Source organism: Piliocolobus tephrosceles, chromosome 3, assembly GCF_002776525.5.
Source record: "Piliocolobus tephrosceles isolate RC106 chromosome 3, ASM277652v3, whole genome shotgun sequence".
NCBI classification, from domain to species: Eukaryota; Metazoa; Chordata; class Mammalia; order Primates; family Cercopithecidae; genus Piliocolobus; species Piliocolobus tephrosceles.
Genome location: NC_045436.1, coordinates 112,670,028 through 112,696,080, shown reverse-complemented (window position 1 = coordinate 112,696,080; position 26,053 = coordinate 112,670,028). Strand labels below are relative to the sequence as shown.

At 43.3% G+C, this 26,053-nt stretch overlaps 1 protein-coding gene across 2 annotated transcripts in view; it reads left to right on the top strand.

The window, feature by feature from the left end:
* The window catches only part of SHROOM3 (shroom family member 3), a 351,019-nt gene that overhangs the window by 297,458 nt on the left and 27,508 nt on the right, over positions 1-26,053 (top strand). For both annotated transcript variants that reach the window (XM_023222578.2, XM_023222579.1), the window contains 3 exons: positions 3,180-3,311; positions 11,040-14,205; positions 21,167-21,240. In XM_023222578.2, coding sequence (XP_023078346.1) covers positions 3,180-3,311; positions 11,040-14,205; positions 21,167-21,240 — 3,372 coding nt within the window. The remainder of the gene's footprint in view (positions 1-3,179; positions 3,312-11,039; positions 14,206-21,166; positions 21,241-26,053) is intronic.

The window sequence follows — 26,053 nt, the reverse complement described above, 5'->3', positions numbered from 1 at the left end:
AAAAAAAAAAAAAAAAAAAGGTTGATTCAACTTTAGAAGGCCAAGGTGGGGGGATCAGTTGAGGCCAGGAGTTTGAGACCAGCCTGGCCAACATGGTGAAACCCCGTCTCCACCAAAAAAAATACAAAAGAAAAAAAATTAGTCAATCATGGTGGTGTGTGCGTCCCAGCCTCCCACTCAGGAGGCTGAGGTAGGAGAATCACTTGAACCTGGGACGCAGAGGTTGCAGTGAGCCGAGATTGTGCCACTGCACTCCAGCCTGGGCAGCAGTGCTGAACTTCAAGGTTTAGTGGTTACATGGGACCTGTTAATGAAGATTAGAGAGGTATAGTGATATGGTTTGGCTGTGTCTCCACTCAAATCTCTAAAAAAAAAAAAAAAAAAAAAGCAAAAAAAAAAATTAGCCACTCATGGTGGCATGTGCCTGTAGTTCCAGCCTCCCACTCAGGAGGCTGAGGTAGGAGAATCACTTGAACCCAGGAGATGGAGGTTGCAGTGAGCCGAGATTGCACCACTGCACTCCAGCCTGGGCAGCAGTGCTAAACTTCAAGGTTTAGTGATTACATGGGACCTGTTAATGAGGATTAAAGAGGTATGGTGATATGGTTTGGCTGTGTGCCCACCAAAATCTGATCTTTAATTCCTACGTGTTATGGGAGGGAGCCGGTGGGAGGTAATTGAATCATGGAGGCAAGTCTTTCCCATGCTGTTCTCATGATAGTGAATAAGTCTCATGAGATCTAGGTTTTAAAAAGAGGAGTTCCCCTGCACAAGCTCTCTCTCTTTACCTGCTTCCATCTATGTAAGATGTGACTTGCTGCTTCTTGCCTTCTGCCATGATTGTGAGGCCTCTCCCCAGCCATGTGGAAGTGTAAGTCCATTAAGCCTTTCTTTTGTAAATTGCTCAGTCTCAGGTATGTCTTTATCAGCAGCGTGAGAATGAATTAATACATATGGGGACGAGGAGGCAAACAAATTATCATATATTGGCTTCTTCTGCTGTTGATGTCTTGATTTTGCATCTACTTCATCTCTGTAGCCCAAGCTGTGCACCTGCTCCCTTTTGTTCCTTTATAGTTTCCAGGTGGGCAAGGTCTTTTTCTTTTTGGCCTATGTTTACCCCTGTGATTTCAGGTCACAGCCACTGCTCTGATGGCTCCCTTCCTCACCACCATGGCCAGGGTCTGACAGGCTGTGACCATGGTAAGTCTCAGGCCAGACTCTGCTATAATTATTCACTCAATACCTCTCTGGGGAGCTCCGGGCTGGGCGCCTCATCAGCACCAGCAGTTCCTGCCCATTCCCATCTCCCTCATCATTTACCATCCTTCCTTTTAGAGATCTCTAAAGGCTTGTCTCCCTACCCTGTCTACTCTTCATCAACTTATTAATAATGAATGATGATAATAGGACTTAACATTTTTGGAGCTCTTACTATGGGCCAGTTGTGTTTTCTCATTTTCAGTCTCACAAAACTCCTGTGAATAGGTTCAACTATAATCTGCCTTTTATAGAGAAGGAAACTCAGGGCAATTAAGAAATTTACCTGAGAGCTAAAAGCTAAAACCAGTGGTATTCAGTTTAACTGGATTAGAACCCAGGTTTGTCTTATCTCAGAGCTGATAGCTTTAGCTACATTCCAGCCTCTCTCCCACTCTTGAGAGAGAGTTGAATTTTTCTCACTTTTCCTGACCTATTTGGCAACTCAAGCATTAGTCCACCTGACTACAGGCTCCTTCAATTCAGTAAATCTTTGTTGACTGTTTAAAAAACAAAAACAAAACAAAACAAAAAAAACAAACTTGTGTATTTGTTTCCCTTGCTTCACACAAGAACATTTTCCTATCACCCTAATCTCTCTTTAAGGAGTTGAAATATATGTGTGTGCGTGTGTGTGTGTGTGTGTTTTAAGTCATCATCCGTTTTGAGAAGCTCTTCAGTGTCTGCTATATTTTTAAAGTTATTTTAGATTAAGATGCAGTTAATCCAGCCTCTGGTTAATCTTCTCACTTTCTAGATGAGCAAAGGCTTAGCTAAGAAGGGGAAGTAACTCACATAAGGTCAGACAGCAAGTTAATAACAAAGTCAGGGCAAGAGCCCAGATCTCCTGACACCTGGTCTAGTATTTTTCTGATGTCCTAATACATTAAATTTTATTGGCTTCAGGGGAATTGTTTTTTATTTATATTACAAAAACTAATTTATTTTTTCATAGAAAAGGGATAGGTGCATTTTTAGCTACAAGGCCAAGTACAATGAGTTGGAATAACTTACAATTATTATTTTCATCATATCCAAATGGATTCTTGGATCCCATAAGTGTTTCTAAACTGCAGAAAAATCCTCCTACAGTCTAAAAGTTCAAGAATTTTCAGCATGAAATGCCTGATAGATTACCTGACTTTTTTGCCAAAAATAAGGCACAGCAACTCTCTCCTGACTGACCTTCTATAGTAGTGCAAGCTTCCTTCCCGAATTCATTCTTCAGTGTTGCAGTCTGAAGGACACCTACATTTTCCCTTTGTCTTTGTCAATTCTTTGTGTTGTAAGGGCAGGATGTTTAAAAGTTGAAGTCATTGACTTGCAAAATGAGAAATTTTAGAGAGCATTTTGTTCTCTAGACCACGTAGCTTACAGCAGTGTTCACACTGAGGTTACTGCTAATGTTTATGCAGTTCTTACCAAGACAGTAATAGTATCATTTATCCAGCAACAGGATATGACAGAGGACTTCAAGATCCCCAGAAAATGTTTTACCATATATCGAAAGCCCTTTGGGAAATGGAAAGGAATTGCGGGCTCCCATTTTTATATATGGATAGATAGAGACCAAGAGGGACCAAGGCAACTCCGTGTGCTTTACATTAATAAAGTATAAAATGTTAACATGTAGGAAATCTAGGCAAAGTTTATGTGAGAATTCTTTACACTAATTTTGCAACATTTTAATGCAAGTCTGAAATTATGTCAAAATAAGTAAAAATTTTTACAAGTTAAGCAGAGAATAGCAATGATTAGTCGCAGAAATAAGTAGCAAAATCTTCTTCTCAGTATTGACTTGGTTGCTTTTCAATCTCTGAGGACACAGAGTGTTTGCTTCCAAATCCACAAGTCACATCGGTGAGGAGACTCAGCTGAGACTTTAGCTAACGTTGGGGGTCCCTCTTGTGTCTCCCCAGGCGCAGTGAGCCTGCAGGCCGACCTCACTCGTGGCACACAACTAAGTCTGGGGAGAAGCAACCTGATGCCAGCATGATGCAGATATCTCAGGGTATGATCGGCCCTCCTTGGCACCAAAGCTACCATTCCAGGTAAGTTGCTATAGCTGAGACCAAAGGGTTTCTTTCTTTCTAATGTCATGTTCCCAGAAAAGAACTTTTTCTTCTCTGTTTTGAGAACACTTTTTCTTATACTCACATTAAATATTAAATCTCTATCAGCTGCTTTTCTCATCTTCTTACAGTGTTTGACGTGTATATGAGTTACCTTTATGTGCTGGGCTAAATCAACTTGAAGATGGCCATCTGAGATATTTATGGGGTCCATCAGTTCTCAGACATTTCTCCACTGATAGCACTATATTAGACAAATTGAGATTTTTCTTCCTTCAGTGCTTAAGTGTGCTTTCTGCTGTAGTCAAAACCGTATCCATTTTTATTCATGTGTTTGAACTCCCCACTTGATTTTGCTCTTTCAGTTAAGGTAGTTTGTCCATCTTAGCTCCAACGACACAACAACTGATGTACTGAGGACCACTCAGTGTATACATTATCTCATGTAGTGACTCATAGACTTCTTTAAAACAGATACAGTAGTATTAACCCCATTTTGCAGATAGGAAATTGAAGCTTGGGGCTGGGTGCTCGTTCCTGTAATCCCAGCACTTTGGGAGGCCAAGGAGGGCGGATCACCTGAGGTCAGGAGTTCAAGACCAGACTGGCCAACATGGTGAAACCCTGTCTCTCCTAAAATACAAAAATTAGCTAGGTGTGGTGGCATGAACCTGTAATCCCAGCTACTCGAGAGACTGAAGCAGGAGAATCGCTTGAACCCGGGAGGTGGAGGTTGCAGTGAGCTCAGATTGTGCCACTGCACTCCAGCCTGGGTAACAGAGTGAGACTCCATCTCAAAAAAAAAAAAAAAAAAGGAAATTTAAGCTTGGAAAGATTAGTTTGTCCAAGTGCAAACAACTGATCAGTATCCAAGTCAAGACAAATCCAAGCCAGGTTTCAAATCTGCTGCATGTAATGAGTAGATTATACTTCCTCTATTTTTCTAGCTACTGTTGTATGGGTCAAGGTTTGGTGAGGAAGGAGAGCCCTCACAAGTGGTTTAGGAGAGGGGTTATAGAAGGAGGGAGCACAGCCTGACCACCACCGCACATTAGAGAGAACTAAGCCAGGACTCCCCTCCACTTGAGACTTGGGACCCATACAAACTGGAATCTATCTTCTGATCTCAGGGAGTCAGACTCCGTAGCTTATCACTTTTGGGAAATGCTTAGATAGAGCTAATGGTAGCAAGGTCAGGAAAATAAGGGTCACTTAGTCCTTACATACAAAGGAGGTGCAAGTGTTGGTGTGTGTGTGCATGTGTGTTGGGGGGAAGAGGGGAGGCTAGAAGCTTCTGGAAGGATTAATGAACAGATGGTACCTATGCATTTGGCAAGGCCAGAACTCAATCACAGCCCTTAATGCTCATGTCTGGTCAAGTCAAGGGCCAAATCCTAGACCTCTCACTGATGAACAGTAGCTCATGGAATTGAACAGGACAAACCTTTCTCAGCATATCAGGGTAGGCTTTGGGCCACAGGAAGAGATAATGTCCTAGTTCCCTCCTGGTTACAGATGCTGCTCTCCCTTGCTCATGTCCCTCCCAATCACCCTGAAAGAAATTATTCTCACCGTCTGAGCCATCTGTTCTCAGAGAGCAGGTTTCCTAGCAGTGTCTCCTGACCCTTGACAAAGGCAGACTGCTTGTGCTTTACAGGCATGGGGGTGTTGAGGGCCTTTAGAAGATAAGGTGTGTGGAGTCTAACAATGAAGGAAGAATAGCATAGTGGTAAGGGACTAGGCCTTTAAGTCAGAGGTTTAAATCTCCCCTTACCCCTGTGGTGTAAGCTTGAGCAAATCATTTAACCTTTGATCTTGGCTTCTTTTTCTGTAAAAATAACTAGTACCTACGTCATTGGATTATTGTGAGGATTATATAAAATAGCATATGTGCAATTCTTAAGTACATAGTAAGCACTCAATGAATGATGACTGATTATAATAATTAAGCTGAAGACTTCAGGACGCCATGAAACCTGGTACTGAACTTGATAGTGAATGGCCGACACACACTTATAAATGCAGGTGTGTATGTATTAACAGAGTGCTCTTCAACAGTGGGGTCTTTGAGTGTCCCTCCAAACCTTCTTATGAAGTCCTAAATCGAAAGCCATATTGTGACTTAAAAAATGTGCTGGCCCTTCAGCAGAAATAGCGCTGCCATCAGTGCTTAGAATGACTGCTTACAGTAACTATGGTGAGCTCTGACAGGCCTCAGGGGAATGGGGCCATCAGCACCAGAAGTACAATATTTTCAAGGCTGTACTTCTGCACCTCCTCCTTCCTCCTCAGCATCCCAGCCTCCAGAGGGCTTAGGCAGGTGGATCTGCCCTTGTGTTGTATCTACCACTCTGTCTCTCTGATTCAAGCTTCAAAATAGTTCACCCTGACACAAGGACCGTCAGCACAAAAGCACTACATGGGGACAAAAGGAGAAAGGAAAGTTCAAATAACCCAAAACGTTACAGACGTGTGCATTCTCTCCTGCTGCAGCACAAACCACTCTGTGCTCTGTTCATTCCATGCCTGAGGCTTGCAGCTCTGGCAGAGGGCTTGGCCCATGCTGAGTTCCACCTGTGGGGTCTGATCTTGGCAGCTGCAGGTGCAGAGGCGCCCCAGGTGTGTTTCTGAGGAGCACAGTGGCATCTAGTGGTCCATTGTGCCACATCAGGTGGCTGGTATCTCTCTGACAGCCTTCGTTTAAGTTCCAGAAACCAATCTCAGTTCTGAATTTATGGATCTGTTTCTTGTTGAGAAGCAGGCGTATGAGGGGGGGAGAGGATGAGGGAAGGACAGGAGCGAAGTGAGAGAGAGAGAGAGAGAGAGAAGTATGGAGAGACTGAGACTGAAAATGTGTAATTTAACTGTGAGCTAGGTTGGATTTGGAATTTCACTGAAATTGTATTTCAGCTGCTTTCTATCAGACCCTTGACATTCTGTTTTTGCTGCCCTATGGAAATCTCACCCAAAGGTTCTGAAGTACTAAAGTACTTTAGAAGAGTCCTTGAAAAGTTATGTAGTCCAGCCCCCTGACAAGAGGCTGAAATAGCAATATCAAATCAGTGATTCATTCATTCAACAAATCTGTATGAGCACCCACAATATCTCAGATGCTTTGTAGGTATTGGGAATACAATGGTGAACAAGACATAAAAAGCCCCCTACACCACAATATTTGTTTCACAAAATGTGTTCCGTGGAATAACAGTCCACTAGATACTCCTTAGAAAAAAAAGTTTCTGGGATCAAGTAAGTTTAGAAGACATCTCTTCGTATTATATATTTCTCTTTTAGAACAACACCTGAGAAATGGTTTGGGAGAACAATAGTTTATAAAAGACTCAGAAATCTTGCAGTAAATAAAATTGTTTAGCTTATTTAGGTCAATATTTTCCAAACATATTTAATCATCTAAGGAATTAGTGTTCTGTGAGCACACTTTAGGAAATGTTTTCATACACTTTATTTTGTGCTCTATGTTTTAAATATTTTTACAATAACTTTTTTTTTTTTTTGTGATGGTTTTCACTGTGTAGCCCAGGCTGGGGTGCAGTGATGTGATCAAGGCTCACTGCAGCATTGACATTCTGGGCTCAAGGGATCCTCCCACCTCAGCCTCCCAAAGTGCTGGGATTACAGGCGTGAGCCACCGTACCTGGTAGATACCTGTGTTTAAAATACTTTTAAACACACAAAATAGAATGATATTGTAAGAATACATATATCTACCACAGAATTAACAAGCATTTTATGTGTGCTTCAGTTCTTTAAATATTATAGATACAGTTGAAGTCTCTTTCACATAACCAAAGGGATATGATATAATGTCAAGTAGTGCTAAGTGCTGTGAAGAAAATAAAGCAGGGTAACAGGCACAAAGGAGAGAAGAGATACTCTTTAGTTAGTTCCAGGAGGCCCTCTCTGAATGAAAGGAGGGAGTAAGCCAGGTAAAGAGCATTCCAGGTGGTGGGTGCAGTGAGTACAAAGACTCTGAGACCCTGAGATAGGAATAAATTTCCTGGGTTTGAGTTTCAGCAGTGAAACTATTATGCTGGAGTGCAGGGAGCAAGAAGAAGAGCGAAAGAAAAAGGCTGGAGAAGTAGTCAGACCATGGTAAGAACTTTGATCTACTCAAGATGCACCCCTCTTGACAGTAAGGCTGGTGGAATTGTTGTAGGATTGAAAACCTTCATTCCAAGTTTTCTTACCCATCGTTAAAAGTGCCATTTTGGAGGTATCGATGGCAAAGGTAATAAAAATGAATTATTTCCAGAGAGCAGTGGAAGAACTTATCCTAGAGAGTGATATCAGCGCCTGTATTCCCCAGGCAGCTTGGGAATGGTAATTCTGAAGGGACAGAACCCTCTCTGGGTAGGAGGGAGAGCACCTGACAGAGGCCTCCCATGGCCTTTCTACCTTAGGTTTGCTACAGGAGGGAACCCACAATACCCTTGCACTGGTCTGATTAGAGATATGTGTAACAGAGATTTCATACTTATAGACACCATCTATATTTTAAGATATGTTAGGCCAGGCATGGTGGCTCACACCTGTAATCCCAGCACTTTGGGAGGCCAAGGAGGGTGGATCATTTGAGGTTAGGAGTTTGAGACCTGCCTGGCCAGCATGGTGAAACCCCGTCTCTACTAAAAATACAAAAATTTGCTGGGTGTGGTGGCACACACCTGTAATCCCAGCCACTCAGGGGGCCAAGGCAGGAGAATCGCCTGAACTTGGGAGACAGCGGTTGCAGTAAGCCGAGATTGCGCCACTGCACTCCAGCCTGGGCGACAGAGAGAGACTCTATCTCAAAGAAAAAAACAAACAAACAAAAAAAGATATGTTAGTGATGGTATTTTCCCCACTCAGTAGTGTTTCAGTTAACTATCAGTTTATTTACTTTGATTTGTTGTGTGTGTTCCTAAGTTAGATTTGAATTATCCTTTCAATGAAAAACTGCTAAAATTCTCAGCAGTTGGAGGAGGATTACCTAATGTTTCCTACCTTCATAGAAATGGTGAATGAAACGGCCCTTACGGGGTTCCATTTCCCCTGGAAGTATTAGCTCTAAAAAGGAAGCAGACTGGGTCATACAGGATTATCCACAACAAGGCCGTCTAATGCCTCTTTAGTACAACCTCTTTTTTTAGAAGGGAATGAAGAAATTCGGGGTAGAGGGTAGAATCTTTGACATATGCCATGCCATTGAGTACCGGGTCTGATTTCCCTGATCTGGCTGGTTTGGGAGCTATTTCCTTCCTTTCTTCCTTGAATTTATACCCATCCGTCCCAAAGTAGGATGTGCCATTCAGTAAGCTGACTTTCTCTGATACAGAAATATTACATTCTTGAGGAGAGCTGCTTAAAGTGTGGTCTTTTTTTCCTTAAATTCCAGCACAAATTGTGACTCAGAATATGGTTCTTCTAGTCTCAACATATTATCTGGAGATATTCCAGCCACAAGGCATTATCACATACTTGTTCAATAAGACACTACATTTATTTACATGTGATCTAGAAATATAAGAATACATCATGAATTTTAATAGTGTTGAAATGCCTATCCATTTAAAAATAGAAAATCTTGGGCAAGAACTTCTAGTGATTTACCCTTCTTTAGAGAACAGTGAGTCACAAACATTGGAACCACTTATTCTTTCCTATATGCCCTCCCCATGTGTATATATAGAGAGACAGAGACAGACATTTTTTAGAGCAGTTTTAGTTTCACAGTGAAATTGAACAGGAAGTCCAGAGATTTCCCATATAGTCCCTGTCCCCAAATATGCATAGCTTCCTCCATTATCAGCAGCCCCCACCAGAGTAGTACATTTCTTACAACTGATAAACCTACATTGACACATCATAATCACCCAAAGTCCATAGTTTATATTAGGGTTCACTGTTGCTGTTGTGCATTTTGTAGGTTTGAACAAATGTATAATGACATGTATCCACCATTATAGTATCATACAGAATAGTTTCACTGCCCTAAAAATCCTCTGTGCTCCACCCATTCCTCCTTGCATCGCCCCTAAGACCTGGCAACCACTGATCTTTTTATTGTCTCCATTGTTTTGCCTTTTCCAGAAAGTCAGTCATGTAGTTGGAATCATATGGTTTGTAGCATTTTCAGACTGGCATCTTTCATCTAGTAAAATGCATTTTAGTTTCCTTCATATTTTTTTCATGGCTTGACAGCTTTTTTTTTTTTTTTTTTAAGTAATGAGTAACATTCCATTGTGTAGAAATACCACAGTTTATTCACCTACTGCAGGACAGTCTTGTTGCTTCCATGTTTTGGCAATTATGAATAAAACTGCTGTAAATATCCATGTGTGGGTTTTTGTATGGACATGAGTTTTCAGCTCCTTTGGATAAATGCCAAGGAATGTGATCACTGGATCTTACGGTAAGAGTATGTTTAATTTTGTAAGAAACTGCCAAACTTCTTTTAAAAGTGACTGCACCATTTTGCATTACCACCTGCAATGAATGAGAGCTTCTCTTGCTCCACATCCTCACCAGCATTTGGTGTTGCCAATGTTCTGGATTTTGGCTGTTCTAATAGGTGTGTAGTGGTATCTTGGTTTGGTTTGGTTGGTTGTTTGTTGTTTTTGCCTACGACACAGCCCTCAGGAAGTCCTGAAAACATGTTCCCTAGTATCTTGTTGTTTTAATTTGTAATTTCCTAGTGACTTACGATGACAGCCTTTTCATTTGCTTATTTACCATCTGTGTATCTTCTTAGGATGTCTTTGGCCAGTTTTTAAATCAGGTTGTTTTCTTATTGTCAAGTTTTAAGTGATATATATATTTGAGTTTATAAGTAATTTTATTTTGAGACAACTTTTTGGAGTTTACAATGCCATGATTGATAGTCTTTTTCCTCTTCTCCAGACGGGCTCTGAAAACCATCTGGAGGAGCTTGTAAATGAGAAGGTCTTGCCCTCCTAAATGTATGAGGAGGCTTTGCTTTGGCTTTTGGAAGTCATCCACAGGTGATGGAATCCCAGCACCCAAGAGCCCCTATGATTAAGCCTTCTCATAAAGCTTCCCTTTCCTTCCCTCTTTCCCCTTCTCTCTGCCTCTTATGAGCTTTTTCTGACTCTAATTTCTCTCATTCAGCTTTGTGTTTAGCTTTCTTACCACAAACAAATTGTTTCTAGTGCAGTTGAGATTCCAGGAAGATTGCCAGGGTGTATCCTTCAATTCCATAAAAAGGAAAGATATTAACTAAAAACATACACATGAGCACACAAAGTCTCCTTCACCCGTGCCTATTCTCTTACTAAGCTTTTCTCCTCTTCCCACAAACAACCCCAGTAGACACACAATTTCGGTCTCAATCACTCTTCCACCTCTCTCATTTCTTGGCGCATGCAGAATGTCATTTCCAGCATGCAGCAAATCACATCAAAGTGCTGCCTGTGCCCAAAGGCCACGTGGCTTCCTCTGAGCTCCTCATTCCTCCTTGCTAGCCTGGGTGATTAATCGGAGGCAGATAGGTTAGAGTGTTGGGCAGTTACTCCTAGCAATGACAAACAAGGAGGCTGAGCAAGGTCCAAATATGGCCCTTTTTACCCACACTTCCAAACACCAAACCTCTTGCACAAGAGAACATTTATAAGCTGGGTCCTCTGCCTGTAAGCCTACGAAATGATAACAGCTCAGTGGTGCTGACTGCTTTGTCTCCCTTTCTTCCAGCTCCTCTACTAGTGACCTCTCCAACTATGACCATGCCTATCTAAGGCGGAGCCCTGACCACTGCAGCTCCCAGGGGAGCATGGAGAGCCTGGAGCCCAGTGGGGTATACCCACCCTGTCATCTTTCCCCTGCCAAGTCCACCGGCAGCATTGACCAGCTCAGCCACTTCCATAACAAGAGAGACTCGGCTTACAGCTCTTTCTCCACCAGTTCTAGCATCCTGGAGTATCCACCCCCTGGCATCTCTGCCCGGGAGCGTTCAAGCTCCATGGACAATACTTCTGCTCGAGGTGGCCTCCTTGAAGGGATGAGGCAGGCAGATATTCGCTATGTCAAGACAGTCTATGACACCCGGAGGGGAGTCTCAGCAGAGTATGAGGTGAACTCTTCAGCCCTGCTGCTTCAAGGTAGGGAGGCCCGAGCCTCAACAGATGGTCAGGGCTATGATAAATGGTCTAATATTCCTCGGGGCAAGGGAGTACCACCCCCATCCTGGAGCCAGCAGTGCCCCAGTTCCTTGGAGACTGCCACAGACAACCTTCCTCCTAAGGTGGGTGCACCCCTGCCTCCAGCTCGGAGTGACAGTTATGCAGCGTTTCGGCACCGTGAGCGGCCCAGCTCGTGGTCTAGCCTTGATCAGAAACGGCTCTGCCGGCCTCAGGCAAACTCTTTAGGCTCCCTGAAGTCTCCATTCATAGAGGAGCAGCTGCATACTGTGCTGGAGAAGAGTCCAGAGAACAGCCCCCCAGTGAAGCCCAAGCATAACTATACCCAGAAGGCCCAACCTGGCCAACCCCTGCTGCCGACCAGCATCTACCCTGTACCTTCCCTGGAGCCACACTTTGCCCAGGTGCCTCAGCCTTCTGTGAGTAGCAACGGTATGCTGTACCCTGCACTGGCCAAGGAGAGTGGATACATAGCCCCTCAGGGAGCGTGCAACAAGATGGCTACCATTGATGAGAATGGGAACCAGAATGGATCTAGCAGGCCTGGGTTTGCCTTTTGCCAGCCCTTAGAACATGACTTGCTGTCCCCGGTGGAGAAGAAACCAGAAGCTACAGTCAAGTATGTCCCCTCCAAAGTCCATTTTTCTTCAGTGCCTGAAAATGAGGAAGATGCCTCCCTGAAGAGACATCTCACACCTCCCCAAGGCAACAGCCCACATTCCAATGAGAGAAAGAGCACCCAGAGCAACAAACCATCTTCTCATCCCCACAGCCTCAAATGCCCTCAGGCTCAGGCCTGGCAAGCGGGTGAAGACAAGAGATCTTCCAGGCTCTCAGAGCCTTGGGAGGGTGATTTCCAGGAAGACCACAATGCCAACCTCTGGAGGAGGCTGGAGAGAGAAGGCCTAGGTCAGAGCCTGTCAGGCAACTTTGGCAAGACCAAGTCAGCCTTCTCATCTCTCCAGAACATTCCTGAGAGTCTGAGAAGACACAGCAGCCTGGAGCTAGGCCGGGGAGCCCAGGAGGGTTACCCGGGGGGAAGGCCCACCTGTGCAGTCAACACCAAGGCAGAAGACCCTGGGAGGAAAGCCGCTCCTGACCTCGGGAGCCATCTGGACCGGCAGGTTTCCTACCCGCGGCCCGAGGGGAGGACCGGTGCCTCGGCCTCTTTCCACAGTACAGACCCAAGGCCTGAAGAGCTGCCTGCCGCCTCGCACCCGCACACATCCAGTCTTGGCCGGAGGGGGCCCGGCCCAGGCAGCGCCTCGGCTCTTCAGGGCTTTCAGTACGGGAAGCCCCACTGCTCGGTGCTGGAGAAGGTCTCCAAATTCGAGCAGCGAGAGCAAGGGAGCCAGAGACCCAGTGTGGGCGGCTCCGGTTTTGGCCATAACTATAGGCCCCACAGGACCGTCTCAACTTCCAGTACTTCTGGGAATGACTTAGAGGAGATAAAAGCCCACATCCGTTTCTCTGAGTCAGCTGAACCCCTAGGCAACGGGGAGCAGCACTTCAAAAACGGGGAGCTGAAGTTGGAAGAGGCTTCCCGGCAGCCCTGTGGTCAGCAGTTGAGTGGAGGAACCTCGGACAGCGGCCGTGGCCCCCAGAGGCCGGATGCTCGGCTCCTCCGCAGCCAGAGCACCTTCCAGCTCTCCAGCGAGCCAGAGAGGGAGCCCGAGTGGCGGGACAGGCCCGGCTCGCCCGAGTCGCCCTTGCTGGATGCCCCCTTCAGTCGCGCCTACCGGAACAGCATCAAGGATGCACAGTCTCGTGTCTTGGGGGCCACTTCCTTTCGACGCCGGGACCTGGAGCTGGGGGCGCCTGTGGCATCGAAGTCCTGGCGGCCGCGGCCTTCCTCGGCCCACGTGGGGCTGCGGAGCCCAGAGGCACCGGCTTCCGCCTCCCCGCACACGCCCCGCGAGCGGCACAGTGTGACCCCTGCCGAGGGCGACCTGGCCAGGCCCGTGCCCCCTGCCGCCCGGAGAGGGGCTCGCCGGCGCCTGACTCCCGAGCAGAAGAAGCGCTCCTACTCCGAGCCCGAGAAGATGAACGAGGTAGGGGTCGCGGAGGAGGCCGAACCAACACCCCTGGGCCCGCAGAGGAAGAGCAGTGTGGCCGACCGGCGCCGCCTCTTCGAGCGCGATGGCAAGGCCTGCTCCACGCTCAGCCTGTCGGGGCCCGAGCTGAAGCAGTTCCAGCAGAGCGCCCTGGCCGACTACATCCAGCGCAAGACCGGCAAGCGGCCTACCTCCGCCACCGGCTGCAGCCTCCAGGAGCCCGGGCCACTGCGCGAGCGTGCCCAGAGTGCCTACCTCCAGCCTGGCCCCGCGGCGCTCGAAGGCTCCGGCCTCACCTCAGCCTCCAGCTTGAGCTCGCTGCGGGAGCCCAGCCTGCAGCCCCGCAGGGAGGCCACACTCCTGCCGGCCACAGTTGCAGAAACCCCGCAGGCTCCCCGAGATCGCAGCAGCTCCTTTGCCGGTGGCCGCCGCCTCTGGGAACGGCGACGCGGGGACCCACAGGTCCCAAGGGAGCTGCTCAGTGGAGCAAACGGTGGCACAAGGGGCACCCAGAGAGTGGATGAGACCCACAGGGAGCCATCCTCCTGGGGGGCCAGGGCCGGAAAGTCCATGTCGGCTGAGGACCTGCTGGAACGATCAGACGTCCTCGCCGGCCCTGTCCACGTGAGGTCCAGATCATCTCCCGCCACTGCAGACAAGCACCAGGTACGTGCAACCAGCAAGTCCTGGCCTCGGACTGACCCTTCCTCCCTAGAAGCTTTAATAGGGCTCCCCAACCCCCCACACTCTCACCCCCTCCTCTCCCAGTTCTGCTTTCCTTGTGAAAACAGAAAAGTAGCATTTGTTTTCATGAGTTGAGTTTCTCAAGTGTCCCTGCCTGGTTTCCTTACAAAGATATAGGTATCTAGATTACCTATATTGTTATACAGATTATCTATCTATCTCCTTTTTAGGAAGTCACCACCTCTCAATGCAAAAACGCAAGGTTAGGAAAAATTAGGGATTATCTTTTTTTGTTTTTTGTTTTTTAATGGATTAGAGTCTGGATCTGAGTATTTAGAACGTTTTAGCTTTGCACCCTTTCTGTTTCTATTGGACTTTGCATCTACAAAATAGCTAGAGTGATTGACATTGATAGTCATTGGTTATTGAATTCCTGGCCCTCGGCTAAGTGTGTGGCAGGTCCTGAGCTAAGTGTAATCTACATTTATTATTTCATTTAACTCTCATGATAATCCTGTGCAGTAGAGTATATTACACATGTCAGACCCCTGTCTCTCAGACTCCCACCTGAGTTCTTTCTGTGTATTATCCTGGTGAGGAGAGAAAATAAAAACTCAAAATCTCACATAAAAGGATTTTCTAATAAAGGCACCAAATGCTGCAAGGGTTATAAAGTACTTTCCCCCTGAAAATTTTAAGCAATGCTAGGAATAGAAGCTGAGCATTCTGACTCCTAGGAGCCTATTAATTTCCCCAATTCTTAGCCTATCCTCAGGCTTCACTTCCACTGGAGAGCAGTGGCCTGCCTCATGCTTCCCTTCCCACCAAAGAAAATAATAGGAATCACATACCGGTTAGCACAGGGAAGGAAGAACTCTGCTCCACTGCCCCCTCTCAGATTCTGCTGTTTTCCCTTTCAGAGAAGTCAGCCATTCAGCAAGCATCTGTAGAGCATGTGTTGTATGACAAATGCTGTGTTACAGCATCAAAGGATACACAAAGGAAAAAAAAAGGCTCATGCCTTTCTGGGGTTCACAATTAAGCAAGGAATACGACCTTATATAAAAATAATTCTAATATGACTAGTGAATGCTTTGGGAATGGTGATCAATAATATGCTATGGTAAGGAAAGTGATTAATTCTGAGGTGATCTGAAAGTGCTTCTCCTGAAGGGAAATGGGATTTGGGGCCAGGATGTAAAAGATGGGCATGATGACAAGAGATTAAGCAAGAGGGAATACATCGATCGGAAGAAACCAGTTGAGACAAAGAAAGATTCAGCAGTTACTGGCTGAGAAGTTTGCTGCACTCTAGCACACACATACAAACACCCTTCTGAGAGAAAATACTGTCCCTTCCCAGATGTTTTCTGTTTAGAATTGTACAGACATATATTCTCCCAGTATAAACCCCTGACAAATGTAGAGGCAACTTCCCATAAGCCTTCAGTAGCTTTTTCCTCCTTCAGAATGAACAGAGCTAATTCTGACTCCCTATCCTACCACTAACACACATTTAAAATCCATATATGTAACACGCAATTTCATCTAGCTTGATAGATTTTAGCAACTTAACTGCATAGCAGCCTAAACACCCTCCTTTCTCTCCCCATGTTTTAAAGAAAATAGAAATGCTTAGGTGAAAACCAAATCATTATTGTTTATTCCCCATTAGATATTGTTATTTTGTCTTACAGGTTGGTTGGATGGCTATGAATGTTATTTTATCTTTTCCCCCAAATATTTCTTAAGCCTGGTTGATTAAGAAATAAAGCTAAAACATGGGTGTTAAGGGAAGTGAAGAGATTCCTCCAAATCCCAATTAAATACTTTGTATTATTTGGAAAACTTTTTAGAAAAACAAGTGAATACAGAACAGTACTTGGGTACCCTTTTCATAAAGGGAATGCCATATTTAGATGTTATTTAATTTGGGGAATATGCAGACAGAGGGGGAAATATTTCCAAATGAAATACTTCTTTTGTACTGCTTTGCTCCAACAAATTCTGAAATTTCTGAACAATGCATCGTCTCTTATATTGTCACTGTGCCAGGACTGCATTCTTGAACTTCCTCCTGGTCTCGTGCACAGCAGCCAGACCCTAGCTGACTGGAGAAGCATTTCATGGCAGGGCGGTCTGCTCCTTGCATCCTCTTCGTCATCTGCCTTATTTGTAGTTATGATGAGTTAAAAATAAAACAAAGTTACTCTCACCATATAACTATTGTAGTTATTATATATATATATATATTTCCTATTGAATACATTTCAAGAACATTACCAGTAAGCTTTTGGGGAGGTTTGTTAATCATTTTTCTCATCCTTGCTTTAGAGAATTCTGACAAGTGACCTTGTAGAGGCTGTCTGCCTGAGTTAAAACCAAAATGTGGAGTGTGTTTCTGCTGCTGGCTTAGTTGATACTATCTCCAACAAACGCTGCTTGCTCTTACCAGTCAGATGCTGACAGGGCAGGATTTTACAAGTTTTTGACAAGGATTTAGCTCTTTTTCAAAATTCTCATTAGTGAGGCCTTTCTGCCTCCAAAAACAAAGTCATCATGGAAATCAGTTCCTCTGTATATGACAATTGATCCATCTCTGGCCTGAAATAATGACTGCAGGAGGCTACCATTTTGAACTACTTGTAGCCTGAGACCTTCTCATATATTTGGCAGGTCTGGCCTTTCCTCAGCCAGCTTGAAATCCTCTCTGAAACATGCAACCTTCCATTTTCCTCTCCGTAATTCTTCTTCACTGCAGAATAAATAGATATTAGTGGTAGAGCTTAAGTGCGCATCAGACTCTTGCCTGTTGCCACTTTCTTTCTGTGAGAACTTGGAAAGCTTAACCTGTTAAAAGTGGGTAGGACCTGCAAAGCTACAGAAAGATATCCAACATTTCTGCCTTAGAGACAGAAACGTATATCTGTTCATTGCATAGATTTAAAATATAGTAGAGCCTATAAAGAGAAACCCTTGGAGAAATAAGATTACTGGTGGGGATTTTTCCCCCAGATGCTAAGTTAGAGACTTCTCTGGTTCTCACAGTATTTTGTCTGATGTGTAACATAATCACTATGAGATGCTGTGACAAACCTTACTGAATTGCTGAGGAAATTGCTCAATGCATGGAACCACAGTATTGGATATAGACTTGATTCTGTGGAATGCAACGTGTAAATCTTTTTTAGTACCTTTCTACACGCACACGTTTAAGCTTATACAAAACAGAATCGACTTTCCACAAAATGTGAAGATACAAATAGCTAACAATAATCAAATTTTTGCTGTGTGCCAGTCATTGTATTGTGTTTTATAAGTATAAAGTTAGTCTTGGCTGGGTGCGATGGTGCACACCTATAATCCCAGCACCTTGGGACGCCGAAGTGGGTAGATTGCTTGAGGCCAGGAGTTCGAGATCAGCCTGGCCAACATGGCAAAACCCCGTCTCTACTAAAAATACAAAAATTAGCTAGGCATGGTGGTGTGCATCTGTAGTCCCAGCTACTTGGGAGACTGAGGCATGAGAATTGCTTGAACTCAGGAGGCAGAGGTTGTAGTGAGCTGACATCGTGCCACTGCCCTCCAGCCTGGGCAACAGAGCGAGACTCTGTCTCAAAAAATAAAATAAAATTAGTCCTCACATCTGTGCAATGAGGTAAATACTGTTATTATCTCTAAGTTACAGAAGAATGAACCAAATCACAAAGAGGATACAAAATTTGCCCAAGTAGTAGGGTGAAGTTTTGACCCCATACTGTCTGACTGCAGTCTTTAAGTCAATATACCATGCCGTCTCCTTGAATAAAAAGAGGCTGGGAATGGGGAAAGAGAGGCAAGAGTTAAACGTTCTGTATCTGAAAATATCAGCCAATGAATTTATTTCATTTTAACATTTATTGATTACTATTTCAGTCATGCATCATAGAATGGTCGAGGATGGACCAGATATGCGACAGTGGTCCCATAAGATTATAATACTATACTTTTACCATACCTTCTCCATGTTTAGAAACAAAAATACCTATTATGTTGCAACTGCCTACAGTATTCAGTACAGTAATATGCTGTACAGGTTTATAGCCTAGGAGCAATAGGCCTATACCATATAGCCGAGGGATGTAGCAGTCTATGTCATCTGGTTTCTGTAAGTACACTCTATGATGTTTGCACAAGGACAAAATTGCCTAATGATGCATATCTCAGAACATATCCCTGTTGTTAAGTGACACATGACTGTATTTTTCACATCAGATTTTTCATAAGGATTTCTAGTTAATTTTAGTAGTTACTTGAAATATTCTAAAGTAGGTGAATATTGTTGTCTTCACATTTCATCAGTGACAGAGATACTGAGATAACTAACTTGGAACCCAAAACAAGAAGACTGAGATTCGGTAGACTTTAGATTTACATTATTATTATTATTTATTTTTTATTTTTTATTTTTGAGATGGAGTCTCGCTCTGTCGCCCAGGCTGGAGTGCAGTGGTGCGATCTCAGCTCACTGCAAGATCCGCCTCCCGGGTTCACGTTATTCTCCTTCCTCAGCCTCCCGAGTACCTGGGACTACAGGTGCCCGCCACCATGCCCGGGTAACTTTTTTTGTACTTTTAGTAGAGACGGGCCTTCACCATGTTAGCCAGGATGGTCTCGATCTCCTGACCTCGTGATCCGCCCGTCTCGGCCTCCCAAAGTGCTGGGATCACAGGCGTGAGCCACTGTGCCCAGCTGATTTACATTATTAAGTATGCTAAGAACTGGTGTATTTTTAAGTCAATTTTGAGATAATTAACAAAAATAAATTAGACAACAAGTTGGTATAATTCTATGCCTAGTATTTTCCCCATAGCCACTGTTTTTTTTTTTTTGCTGTAATTGCCATAATAAGTACTTTGTACTTCTTACCAGTTTATAGAAAATTAAGTCTTGACAGTGAATATATGCTTAAATTAAAGCAAGAAATGCAACAGGAATTTATCTTCCTTGGACTTGTATCAGATTGGGAAGATATTTTCCTTTGTCCAAGTGGTATTCTGATTGACAGAAGATTCAGAGAATTCTCTCAATCATTTATTACTGGGTCTAATTCCTTTATTTTACCCACATCCATATAAATAGTTTAAGCTTGATATTGTAGGGGCCAAATCATGTGAATACAGAAGTTAGATTCATTGTCAAACTGAAATGCAAAGGATAGGCCGGGCGCAGTGGCTCAAGCCTGTAATCCCAGCACCTTGGGAGGCCGAGACGGGCGGATCACGAGGTCAGGAGATCGAAACCATCCTGGCTAACACTGTGAAACCCCGTCTCTACTAAAAAATACAAAAAACTAGCCGGGCGAGGTGGCGGGCGCCTGTAGTCCCAGCTACTCGGGAGGCTGAGGCGGGAGAATGGCGTAAACCCGGGAGGCGGAGCTTGCAGTGAGCTGAGCTCCGGCCACTGCACTCCAGCCCAGGCAACAGAGCGAGACTCCGTCTCAGAAAAAAAAAAAGAAAGAAATGCAAAGGATATAATAGGATATGAATATATATTTATACTTTACTGGGTTAGGAGCTCACATGGGACCTAGGCTTTTCCAATTAATTATTGGCAAAGTGGCACATTCATGTCAACATAGGGAAAAGTGGTGGGAAAAGACTTCTAAAGGACCATAAATTTCATGGAGAGCAGGAATTCTCATTCCCTACAATGATACTTGAGTGAATCAGAACATATGGAATTCATTTTTCTCAAGCCATTCAAGTCTGATTGCATCCAACCCAGCTGCCATTCAACCTGTAAAGATTCCATGGCAAGACCTTGGGCTTTGAAGAGATCATGGCTTGAATCATAGTTTCTCCACTTACTTAACTGTGAGCAAGATATGTCACCTCGCTGAGCTGCAATCACATACCCCGCTTCCAATTGTTAAAAAGATTAAGTTACAAAAAAAGAAAAGTCAAGTGCCTAATATTCCAGGCATATAATTTGTTGGTGCAAGGTACTTAGCAGAGTGTCTGGTACACAGTAAATACCCAGTACCGGTAGCTGCAATTATGAATAATGTTCAGGGGTTTGTTTCTTCTGCCTGCTATCACCTTTGACCCTTGCCATTGCTTGTTAGTTTCTCAGCCACTAAACAAAAACAATGAGGAACGGGGTGAAGAGCAGTTAACCCTTTGGGCAGGGTTAAATGGCAAAATAAATTACTGAAATTAAGTTAGAGATTATATATGGATTTATTTTTTTTCTGGTTTTTGCTTGTCTCCTGTCATAAATAATTGGGAGTTGAATGCATTATCATCAATGGCAACATCATCATCTTTATCATGGACCTGAACACAGGGACCAAATTGTATACTGTCAAAAACTGACAACCCTTTCAGGACTCCAGGATATACCCTCATTGATAAAAAACAACTACCCCTGAAAAGTCCCTAGAGTTATTGATCTCACGTGTGAGTGAACTTTTTCCCAGAACTTATTGCAACCCAATTACAATCCAAATTCATATCTTCACTAATTGTAACTAAGAACATTTGAGATTTTTGCAAAATGTAATAGTCTATCCTTTCCCATCATCTCTCATATTTCTCTATTGCCATTTGAAAAGTTTGACCCATTGAATTCATTGTCTTCGTTATCCTATTTCAAGTTTAACAGTTGTTTTGGACTTCGGAGATAATCGTTAGGAGACTTCTCTTACTTAGGAAACATCTTTGTTAGAGGAGGCACCTGGTGAGACAGACTGAAGTTCAAATTCTGACTCTGCCACTTTTTTAAAAAAAATCTTCGGCTTATCGCCTGCATCGATGCCATGGGATTATGTAAGAGTGCCACCACGTGGCCTGACAATAGTAGGTTGCCCGTAAATAGGTGTTTCTTCTTTTTACCCCAACCCCTTGGTAAATTTAAACACCTGTTTATTGGCAGTAATGCTGTGTCTTTCTTGTGTTTCAAGGATGTGCTTTTGGGGCAAGACAATGGCTTTGGTCTTGTGAAGGATCCATGTTATTTGGCTGGTCCTGGATCTAGGTATGTACGTGTACTTATGATGCTCTCCGCGTATGAATGCTGGTGGTGTTAAACTATTCTTATTCCTTTCTACAAGAAATTGAAATATGATGTTGTATAGTGTCACATGCTTTTTTTGATTTGTCGAGGCCATGGATAACTTTTTATTTTCCATTTAGAAATGATTTTCTTTGAGAATGACACTTGTTCAAAATAGGTTTTGAACATGTGCTATTGAGGACAAGGTAGACTTGGCTAACCAGTTTGACAACAGAATAATTAATGGAGGTGCTTTTCTCGTGCATGCCCCTTGGCTCTCACAAACAGGGCCTCCTGTGTGACTGATCTCATCCAGCTCTGTGTGCAGAGCATTACGTCTGGTGACCACAGTGCTAGGGAAGAATGGGCATTTCATGAACAGCTTCACAGAGGAAGGCAAACTGTAAGCATTGGAGGTGAAAAATAAAGCTCAAAATCATAATTTTATACATGTGGGGATAGAAAACAGAGGAAAGTCATTTTTTTAAAATGCCATCAAAGTCATATTCTAGGTAGAAAAATATAATGAGCACTTTTTTAGAATTTAAAATTTTGAACTGTTCACATGGGACTTAATAAATTTCCAGAAAGGGTTTTTCTCTGAACCATGTATTCTGTATGTAGTTTTAATGCAGCATTACAGAGTTATCTACTTTATTATTACTAATGATAATATACCTACACCCTACCTACTCCTTTCCATGTTTTTAAGCCATTTCCTTAATTTTTCTGATATTTCATTCAATCATTGTTTCTGCATTCACCTTCTTAATAACACAACCTAATACTGTCAAGTAGAAGCAGCCAACATGGTCAGGAAGTAGGTATTAATTACCTGCTTTCCAGCCAAGATCAGCCTTCTATATTTACATGCTTTTGCTCCTATAGCTGTGTTGACAAGGAAGAAAGTATTCAAGGTGAGACTGAGGACTTTGGTTAGTTTGGGTGCATTAATTAAAAGCTAGAGACAAGGGAAAACTAACAATAAACTAGAGCACTGCTAAAGAAAATTGGTCTGAAATCAAAGGTGGGACTAAACAGCAAACAATCAAATAACCCTATTTAAAAATGGGCAAAGGTAAAAAAAGAACAAGATCATGTCCTTTGCAGCAACATGGATGGAGCTGAAGGCCATCATCCTAAGCAAATGAACACAGGAACAAAAAAAACAAATACCGCATGTTCTCACTTACAAGTGGAAGCTAAACATTAAGTACACATGGACACAGAGAAGGAAACAATAGACACTGGTGCCTGTTTGAGGGCGGAGGGTGGTAGGAAGGTGAGGATTGAAAAAACTACCTATCAGGTACTGTGCTTACCTGGGTGACAAAATTATCTGTACACCAAACCCCAGCGACATGCAATTTACCCATGTAACAAACCTGTACGTGTAATCCTTGAACCTAAAATAAAAGTTGGAAAGGAAAAAAAAAAAATTGAAGGTGACAGGTGAGTGGGACTGCTTGTTGGCTCAGTGGCAATATCGACAATCTGAGCAACACAGGTAGCAATTTTGTGGGGAGGGGGAATCTTCCTCAACAAAACTAGTTCTGTGTTAAAAAAAAAATTATGAGCTGTAAAAATGCCAAAAGAATAAATATGACAAGCATCACATACCGTTGAATAACTGAAATGCTTGTCTGTTCTTCAGCAACTGACACTAGCATAGGTGCAGCTGCATGCCTAGTGCTTGCTGAAAAAGATATTGATAATTTCAGGACATGTAATTCTCAGCTGTCCTGGGGAAAAGCATAGGCATGGAAAGTGCAGCCCACAGGAAAACATGGGAGGGACTTGATCACAGATCCTGTACTATGAATTTTGAATACTAAAAATTCTGCTTGCAGCGTGTTTTTCTGACCACCACAACCAAGAAGACACAAAAAAGTGTAACATTCTTTTTTTTTCCCTAAAGGCTTGCATGGTCTTTTACCATAGTCACTCTGTTAATAATAGTAGGAAGACAGAAGTCACATCAACTGTGGACAATATTGAAATGTCAGAATAATTTGGAAGGTGGAATTTGGAAGAATGTGCCCTTTGTTCTCCATGGATGCTTATTAGGATCAGTTTTCCTCCATGCTGACATAATTCTCTCTAAATACATGAAAATTCAGACTTTACATTAGTGCTTTTGTAAAAACATAAAATGTTCTAATTTATAGAAAAATAGAGATTTTGCACTGTTCAAGTTTTGTAAGAGTTTGATGGCTTCATGGGTCACAAAGAGACAATAGTTATCATTATTATATACTTCTTTCCTGCTTTCAAACTATTCTCCATTCTTTTTAGCTTCCATTTTAAAGAAAAACACTAGAGGATACCAATCGAACTAAATTCAGACATTCACTTGTTAATTTCAAACATAAAAATGTACTTGTCTGTATAAAAATGGGCAAATGACTTAAATAGACATTTCTCTAAAGATGGCAGACACATGGCCAACAAGCAAGTGAAAAGATGCTCAACACCACTAATCATCAGAGAACTCAAAACCACAATGAGATGTTACATCACACACATTAGGATGGCTGCAATTAAAAAAACGAAAAACAACAAGTGTTGGTGAGGATATGGGGAAATTGGAAACCTTGCACACTGTTAGTGGGAATATAAAATGGTGCAGCCATATGAAAAACAGCATGGAGGTCTCAGAACATTAAAAATAGAACTACCATGTGATCTGGCAATGCCACTTCTGAGTATATGTCCAAAAGAATTGAAAGCAGGGTCTCCAGGAGATATATTGCACACCCATGTTCATAGCAGCAGTACTTACTATTCACCAAGAGGTGGAAACAACCCAAATGTCTACTCATGACAGATGATTGGATAAAACAAAATGTGGTGTAGCCATACAATGGAATGTTACTCAGCCTTAAAAAGGAAATTCTGCCACATGCTACAATATGACATTATGTGAGGTGAAACAGGCCAGTCACAAAAAGACATACTGTATAATTTCACTTGTATGAAGTGCTTAAAGTAGTCAAATTCATAAAAACACAAAGTAAAATGGTGATTTCCAGGGGTTAGTAGGAGGGGGAAATGGGGAGTTATTATTTAGTGGGTACATAGTTTTAGGTTGCAAGTTGTGAAAGTTCTGGAGATCTGTTTCACAACAGTGTGAACATATTAACACTACTGAACTTAAAAATGGTTAAGATGAAATTTTATGTTGCTTTTTTAGCCACAATTTTTTAAAAGTGCTTTTTTTTTTAAAAAAAAGCAAAACAAAACAAAGGTGAGACTAATTGCTCTCAAAATCCATTCTTGAATAGTAGGATTCCTGGATACATATCAGCAAGACTCTGGGTGAGCCTCTTGGGGACTTGAACAAAGTCTTTTTTTTATCCCAAACTTCATTCCTAAAAACACAAAATAATCACCATGGAGAAGCATTCTCAACCAAGCTAAGCATTTACCACTGATATTATCTTCAAAAAGAAAATGCCACTTTAGTATAGTTTGTGTAAAGTAAGGTCACACAAACTAAAAACATCATATGAAAGTCTATTGGGCTGGATCTTTAAAGGATAAGTGTTATATTATTGTATGTTTTAGTGATGTCTCCCCCTTTAGAAAAGCCTCAAGAGGCCGGGCGCGGTGGCTCAAGCCTGTAATCCCAGCACTTTGGGAGGCCGAGACGGGCGGATCACGAGGTCAGGAGATCGAGACCATCCTGGCTAACACGGTGAAACCCCGTCTCTACTAAAAATACAAAAACTAGCCGGGCGAGGTGGCGGGCGCCTGTAGTCCCAGCTACTCGGGAGGCTGAGGCAGGAGAATGGCGTAAACCCAGGAGGCGGAGCTTGCAGTGAGCTGAGATCCGGCCACAGACTCCAGCCTGGGTGACAGAGTGAGATTCCGTCTCAAAAAAAAAAGAAAAGCCTCAAGATATAATAAATAAAATAAAGGCATCTGAATTAGTCATTAAAACATCAGATTTCAGCTGACTCCACGTCCTCTTAAAGGAGGCTGAGTTTAAAAACAGTTTGTATGCTACAGTCTGGAGAGCAGCTGGGCAAAGGAGACGTCACTGTTCAACAGACACTTGCTGAGGGGGTACTTCGTGCCAGGTATTAGGGATGCCAGGATGGATGAGAGAAGGGAAGAGCATCCCCAGCGAATCTCCTTCCTCAGGGTTTCTAATATGCCCATGGGGGAAGCCACCAGGAAGTGCAGAGTGGCTACTCTTCGCTATGGAGAGGTTCCTGGTAAAGAAACCATGTTTGAATGAAAGGGACCGGTCACTGGAAGGGAGGGGTTGCATCAGAGAGAGAGGTGGGCCCTTTATTTCATCATCTGCATCTATGTGTAATAAAGGAAAAATAAAGGCATGAGAAGAGCTAATTTGGTTCTTTGCCATCTTCCTCCACCACGCATTCTGCTTGCCTGGCACTTGGATGATCTTGTGGCAAGCCCTGTACTATTGCTCTGATGTGGGACTGAGTCACTGCTCCCTCAGAGGAGTCCGATCTGTGAGATGAAATGTGCCATCTGCGGTCCAGATTCACTCACATAGCCAGTCAGGGAACTGCAGACAGGGAATGTACAAATCACGGTGGGTTTGCTGGAGAGCTTTTTATCCTCACATTAACTCTTGCATAGCAGGCAGTGCCACAGACTCTTTTTTCTTTGTTTTGTTTTGTGGTTTTTTTCTCCTTTAGAACACAATAACAAAAGTTTTGCGAATTGTTGGGGTTTTCCTCGGAGTCTAGAGTACAGTTGTTTAAATCACCATGTACCATATTTGCTTATTATGGCCAGCCTCTTTCTCCAGAGGTAACTG